The sequence below is a fragment of the Melanotaenia boesemani genome, chromosome 3 (genome assembly GCF_017639745.1).
Source record: "Melanotaenia boesemani isolate fMelBoe1 chromosome 3, fMelBoe1.pri, whole genome shotgun sequence".
Lineage (NCBI taxonomy): Eukaryota > Metazoa > Chordata > Actinopteri > Atheriniformes > Melanotaeniidae > Melanotaenia > Melanotaenia boesemani.
In genome coordinates this window covers 8,156,916-8,164,426 of record NC_055684.1, presented here as the reverse complement: position 1 = coordinate 8,164,426, position 7,511 = coordinate 8,156,916, and the positions used below count along the sequence as shown (strand labels likewise).

Sequence of the window (7,511 nt, the reverse complement as noted above, 5' to 3'; positions counted from 1 at the left end):
TGTAGGTGTCACAGAATAATTGCTTGTTTGTTAATAAATAAGCAGGTTGTGCCTGTTTGATTTCTGTACTTTATAAGAGGTGGACATAATATTAAACAAAATAGAAAAAGAAAGTTTGTGTTCATTTGACACCAACATCATATTTGTCGTGGGAAGCGCAACACCTTCCTCATCCTCTCACCTGAGCCGGAGTTTTCAGATTAAACGTGGAGGATTTAAACCCCTGAGAGCCGTGAACGCTGCCCGACGCGCGGCCCCGCCCCCTCCGTGTATGTGTGTGTGTGTTCGCGCGCGCGTGTATGTGTGTGTGAGGTGCCGTGTGCAGACCGCGTGTGGCGCAGAGGAGGATTGAAAACAAACATCCAGTTTCAGGTCTGAGGTAAGTTCCAGTTCTGGCCGCTCCTTCCGCTCTTTTCTCCCCGCTAGGGGCTCACTGCCGCCGCGCTGCGGCGCCGGTCCGGCCCAGCATTGAGGCGCTCCGGAGTGGAAAAGCTCCGTGTTTACACTGGAACATATGCTAACCTGCTAGCATGCTAGCTGGCTGACAGTGTGGGCCTGTTGACAGGCCGTCTATCCGCGCGCACATAGCAGGGAGCACCGCACAACCGACTCGCAGGAGGAGTCGCACGGTCGAGTCGAGCGGAGCCAGAGGCCAGGTTGCTCAGAGCCGCCTGGTGACCGCCTTTGGCGGCAGGCAGCCTGGGGGCGGTGCTGCGTCTGTAGGCTTGGGGTTGGTTCTGTTTTTAGTTGTAGTTTTTGTCAGTTAGACATGCGTGATTTAGGGTCTGAAATCCAGTCCGAGTTTCTGTGGTCCAACAGAACAGAGACACCTGAAAGCAGGTGATCAGCAGCTGATCAGTAAAGTGATCAATGACTGTCAGCGCATAGAGACTCTGAAACTGATCTGTGGTCATCTGTCAGGTTATACTGGTCCTCAGGTTGGTCCCACACCTCCTGTCCCCTATTTATGTCCCCTGATGTTTCTGTCCCCATAGACCTTGTCCAGTTGTCTCCTGATGTTTCGGTCCTCTGATCCTGCTGTCTCCCAGTCAGGTCCAGGTCATCTTCTGTTTGAAGTTTTGTGTAAAGTTCAGAAGTGGCTCCTCTGAGAACAAACAAAGTCTATCAGGTTGAGTTCTGGACCAAAGTCAGTCTGAAGTTCTACTTAAACTGCAGTGGTCTGAACTGAGCTCAGTGACCTGGTCTGGGCTCACCTGTGTGTCCTCATTTAGGAGTTCAGGTTTTAATCAGTTTTTTAGGTTTTTTTTATGTTCACATCTGTTTTTGTTCTGTGATTTCAGACTAAAAACTTTGTCTCTCATTGTGTGTGGGCGTGTGTGTGTTCAGGTGTCGTCGTGGCGATGAGCAGTAACGAGTGCTTCGGATGTGGCCGCAGTGGTCACTGGGTGAAGAACTGTCCGAGTGGTGGGAGAGGAAGAGGAAAAGGACGGGGAAGAGGCAAAGGTGACGAACACACACATACACTGTGTTTCGTTGTTTATTTCTCAGAATACTTGAAGCCTCTGTTCTCAGTGAGGAGGAAGAGCTGATCTGTGAAGAGTCTTTAACAAATTGAATGCAGTTTGTGTGTGCATGTTTTCAGCAGCATGAAGGTGGTTCACTTCTCTCTAGGTTGTGTCACCATGACAACAGAAACTTGGGTTGAGTTTCCAGTGGGGTATTCCAGAATCCGGGTTTACTGGTTTAGCTGGTTTACTGGTTAACTTAGACTGGACAAAATGGCTAATCCAGGTAAGATAATACGGAAACATGTGAACATGGCCTGGTAGGGAGCAGGTTTTGTTCAGGCTATGTCCAGCATAGTGATTTAAGGGAAGGTCACCATATGTGTGATCGAATCTGTCAACCACTTTGATTTGAAGAAATGAACAAACAATTCCATTTTCAGTATTTTTTTATTTATTTTTTGTCTGGTCATCATTCACTGACATTTTGGCCTAGGTCTCCATGGATCTTATCTTCAGTTTTAAGGCCCAGCCTTTGCAGTCTGGTGCTGTAGGTGGGGGTGGGAATTGATAAGATTTTATTGATATCAAGGCCATTATAGCTATGGATCTGTTCTTTATCGATTTACTCATTAATTCATGACCAAATTCTTTTAAGAAGAAACGGGTATCTACAATACAAATTTACAATGTCAAACATTAGTCTGATTATTTAATATCTAAAAAAGTAAACTCTGAGTTTAGAATCGGTCGACTCCACACAAACGATGTAAAGAAAATGACTCAGATCAATAATATCTTCAGACTGATCTGGATGCCAAAACTACAGATCTGATGTGAAAAGTCTAAAATAATGTTGAGTTGTAAAATCTGCATCTTTAATAACCTTGTAAAAAATAAATAAAGTTTGCTGGTGCCTGACCTTTCCTGAAACTATGTCAATAAATAAAAGCAGTTTTAATATTTCGTTTGAACAGAGGAAATAAAATTATTTCTACCTATTTCGGCTTCAGGTGGTCATCTTGACTGCACAGGATTTTGCGCTGTTCTATTTTTAGATTCCCGTCATTCTGAATCAGATTATGTGAAAGTTTTCTGTAAAGGCTGGTATGCAGAGATGGATCCATGCTTGATTTGACATCATACTGGACCTTGTAGGAATAAATGTCCACATCATCAAGAAGTGCACTGAAACCTAATCAGCTCAAAGGGGTTGCTGCAGGAGAACGTCTAGCAGAGTTTATTAAGCAAACCCTGCCTTCTCTCCACACCTGTCAACCACATGAACGCTGCCAACCTGCTGCACGGCTTTAACTCACGTGCTGCTGGTGTTGGAGTTTTTTTCCCCAGCTTTGTGCTGCAGCCCATTTCTAGACTTCATAGATTAAAACAAAATGTCTCCTCTGCTCTCTGTATTGCACATGGCCCGATGGGCCAATTACTGTGTTCACCACTTCACTCAGAATGAATCGTATTAACATTGTGCTCGACTGCAGCCTACTAAAGTCTCGATGAAGCACATATACACACCTGTGGCTGTGGTTGAGCTAACTGCTAAATTAACGAGCAGCTAACAGCCTCCAGGCAGATACAGCAGGAATATTTTCACTAGTAGGAGGAAAACTTACAGCTGGTCGGTGATGAACTCTCCAACATCCACAGAAAGCAGGAAGTTTTTCCATCAATGTGATGACTGGACTGAATTAAAGGAAGCAGCACATCAGACACACCTAGGCTGCATATTCCTCCACGCAAGGATATATGTCTGTCCTATCATCTGTTACTATTGTTGGTCTTTCCAATCCAGACATTAGAGCTTGTGCTGTTGCCATGTTTGTCAATAAAATGTAGTCATGCTCTGGCTCGCCTCTTTTGTAGTAGTCAGTAGTAGTTTGTAGTCAGTGAGCTGGCCAGCACCTGTTGGTACTGATAGAGCGCATTGATTGCAGTGCTTTGGAAAATTTAGAACTGCTCCCTGAGTGGAACTGGGTTTTGATTCCCATCCCTAGCTGTAGGTGGACTGTATAGAGTTACTTTGCAGTCATCTGGGCCCAATATTATATAATATAATATAATATATAAGCTTATTAAATTTAGTAATTTAACATGCCAACTGTAGGCCACCATGCATTTAACATCAACATATGTGTTGACTTTGCTGGAAATCCTCCACCAAGCGTCACGGCAGTAGGTGGCGGATGCCGCTGTTTTCCTTTTTTGGTAATTTTCAATGCGATTTCAGGGCTCAGTGGGTGATGCCTTTCAAAGGTTTGCTGTGGACCTGCACACACTGACTTGTAACCAATACACGGTTGTGATATTTACTTCATAGCCGGTGTTTTGGAACCAACAATGCGAGTTAAGATGTAACAGGATTTAGCAACCTCGAGCACAGGCTTTAAAACAGGATTGTTAAACCTCCTTTCTGGAATACCCCCCAGTCCATAGTCATTTGGTTCAGATGGTTGGGATTTTTTTAGGTACTGGAACAAGGCAGGATGTTTCCCTCAGCAAAGGAACTATTTTCTGACTCAGGCTGATTTTAAAAAGGTGCTGAAGAATCCAACATAGTTGTTCTGAGCAGGTTTTCAGACCGCTGGGGCTGACACCATCTGGACCAGCAGCCTTGTTCCAGTTCAGTTTCTCCGGTTGTTTCTTCACCCGACAGCAGGAGACAGGCTAGAGGTGGAGGCAGAGGAGGTCTCAGTGTGTTATGATGTGGAGGGAGATGAAGCTGTGTTAAGGCTCATTTAGGCTCTACGCCAGAGCATAAATTACCTTTTTGACCTTGGGCCTGACTTTTTAAGAGTTCTCAGTCAGTGATATGAAAGACCTTTTCTGCATCGGTAGCTCGTTTTGTTTGTGAAAAATTCCACATCCTCGTCTTTCCTGTGTGTTGGATGTCTGGTTTCTGGATGCCGCTTTAGTATTGAAGGGGTCAGTGCTGGATAGCATTAGCTAACTTGGGCTCTTGGCTGTGTCTTGTTTCCTCCCACTTATAAACCGTACCATGTCTTTTAGGGGGTTTTGGACCATTTTTGTCTACATTTTTCATTTTAAATACTTCTCCATAATGTTTGCACAGTCCTAGCCTGTAGCAATCTATCGAGTTTTGGCTCTGCTTTTATGTTTCAAGCTAACGTGATTGGCTGACCCTCCTGTCATTCACTGTTGAAACGGCAAGTGGTGCTAACTAGTACATTTACATTTAAGACAAAAAATAAAACATACAAAAAAGACCCTTATCAGTCCCTAAACAGAATATTTTTCATTATAAACTTCTGCTTGTTCAGATTTTCAGACACATGATATTGCAAAGAAACGTCTATGTATTTTTATTTTCCTACCAAAATCAAACCCATGCAAGGTGATGACCGTCTCTGATGTTTGGTGTTTTAGTTTGTGCTTTATTTCAGTCAGAAAGGACAGATTAACTCTTTTTTTTTTCCGTTTATTTCTGCTTGCATCAAAGGTTGAAAGTGTGAAATTTGAGCAGCAGGAAAGGTGGCGTGTTCCTGACGTGTGACTCTGTTTCAGACCTGTTCTGTTACCGCTGCGGGGAACTCGGACACGTGGCCAGAGACTGCGAGAGGACCGAGGACGGTGAGGACACACACACACTGTAGGACAGGGATCACCCACTCCAGTCCTCGTGCGCTGGTGTCCTGCAGGTATTGTGTGTTTCCCTGCTACAACATCTGATTAAAATCTGAGACACATCCAATACCTGCAGAGACCAGCCCTCAAGGACTGGAGTTGGTGATCCTTGCTGTAAGAGCATGTTTGAGTGTGAGTTAGGATCCGAAAGTCACGTCGAGCTCTCGCTGCAAACATGTCTCTGTACACAAGTAGAGTCAGATTTATGGCTGCAGTCCTACTGAGCGTCAGGAGCTCAGGTGTGCTCTCACCTGCTGTCGTACCTCCAGCATGCTACAACTGCGGCCGCGGAGGCCATATCTCCAGAGACTGCAAGGAGCCCAAGAAGGAGCGCGAGCAGCTGTGCTACAACTGCGGGAAGGCAGGTCACATGGCGCGGGAGTGTAACCACGCCCACGAGCAGAAGTGCTACTCCTGCGGCGGCTTCGGACACATCCAGAAGTGCTGCGAGAAGGTCAAGTGCTACAGGTAAACCGGCTGCTGGGAGTCTGATCCCGATAACCATAGTAACTATGGTAACCGGTGTTTGTCACTGCAGGTGTGGGGAAATCGGCCACGTGGCGGTGCACTGCAGCAAGGCATCGGAGCTAAACTGCTACAACTGCGGGAAGTCGGGTCACCTGGCGAAGGAGTGCACCATCGAGGCCACCGCCTAGCCCCGCCCACATCTCTTCTTTCTCTTTTCACTCCCTCTGATCCATTTCTTCTCATTGGTCTAGAGGCGTGGTAGCAGCCAATCAGAGCAGGCAGAAAGGAAGTGCGGACACAGAAATAACTTTCTTCTTCTTTTAAAGAAAAACAGAATCTGTGTTTTTGGTTCGGCGACGTGACACAAAGCTTTAAGAATCCTTTCTGTCCACCTGATTGGCTTTGAATAAAAAATAAAAATAAAAAAGCCCTTCCCCTCAGTCTTAAAGTGGGTGGGGTTGTAACAGAGGGACAATTAAGTGATGGAAGTTTTTATCTTCCAGTGACATCTTGGTTTTATTTTGCTGGACAAAAAGTTTGTGGTTGGCCCCGCCTCCAGCCATCAGCTGATCAGCTCGCAGGATGAACCAGCCTATCAGAGCGAATATTAATCATATTTTGAAGGTTTTGGAAACGCAGAAAAAAACAAACAAAAAAAAACACACTTTCAGAAACAAACATTTTGAGTTTGATGAAAAAAAAACACTTTTCCCCCAAAAATTAAATGTTATTTTTGTACAATATTTCAGTGAAATCTGCGGTGAAGACGACAGCAAGTTGTACTGCAAACTGTAAGTTAACCTGACGAGAAAACACCATGAGGAGTGTGTGATCTCTGCAACATACCCATACACACACACCTGAATGTACAACCCCAGTTTAAAAAAAGTTGTGATGCTGTGTAAAATGAAAATAAAACAAAACAAAAACAAACGCTGTGATTTACAGATCTGATAAACTCATGTTGCCTGGCCGATGGCGTGGGCAGCTTCGACATCTGTGAAGCTTCATCAATGCTGAAAAGTACATGGAGGTTTTAGAGCAACATCTGCTCCCATCCAGACAACGTCTCTTTCAGGGAAGACCTTGCAGATTTCAGCAAGACGATGCTGAACCACATCCTGCATCCATCACAACAGCATGGCTTCACAGGAGAAGAGTCCGGCTGCTGAACTGGCCTGCCTGCAGTCCAGACCTTTCACCAACACAAAACATCTGGAGCATAATGGAAGCAGAAATCTAGCAACCAAGGTTCAGGACTGTAGAGCAGCTAGAATCCTGCATCAGACCAGAATTGGACAACATTCCTCTCCTAGAACTCCAGAAACTGGTCTCCTTCCTTCCCAGATGTTTACAGACAGCTGTTAAAAAAGAGGGAATGCTACACAATGCTAAACATCCCTCTGGAACTACTTTGTACTGATGTGTTCCTGCCATCAGATTTAAAATGAGCCCACATTTTCCATGAAATGGTAAAATGTCTCCGTTTTCACATTTTATATTTATGTTTGATTAGGAATTGAATGAGTTGAAGGGGTTTGTAAATCATTGCATTCTGTATTTATTTACATTTTACAACAGCGTTCCAACATTTGGGGAGTCAGGATTTGTGGATAAATCTGGGAACTTTGTATGTAAACCATGCACACAAGCAAAATCTTCACGTGCACAAATTTCGGTGGACAGCTCAGTGTGTATAAAATTTGAGTGTGGCAGTAAAATGTGTGGTCTTACCTGTTTTGTCAGCTGACAGCAGGAAATTAAAAATCAGTTTCTTATCAGAACTCATCGGGTTGTTTCTTCTCTGTAAAACATTGATGGAAAAATCATGATCATGTAATCAGATACAACACGTGAGTTTTTTTTAAAGGACAAAAAAGAAAAAAGCTGGTTTTATTTTTTCCAGTTGAAGGTCTGGAC

At 44.3% G+C, this 7,511-nt stretch overlaps 1 protein-coding gene across 1 annotated transcript; it reads left to right on the top strand.

The window, feature by feature from the left end:
* The first annotated feature begins 273 nt into the window (after positions 1-273).
* On the top strand, positions 274-6,524 carry cnbpb (CCHC-type zinc finger, nucleic acid binding protein b). Its single transcript, XM_041980038.1, has 5 exons — positions 274-379; positions 1,348-1,464; positions 5,004-5,069; positions 5,393-5,591; positions 5,662-6,524. Exons 2-5 carry the CDS (start codon positions 1,362-1,364, stop codon positions 5,777-5,779), a joined length of 486 nt encoding a protein of 161 aa, XP_041835972.1. The 5' UTR covers positions 274-379; positions 1,348-1,361; the 3' UTR covers positions 5,780-6,524.
* Positions 6,525-7,511: the final 987 nt, after the last annotated feature.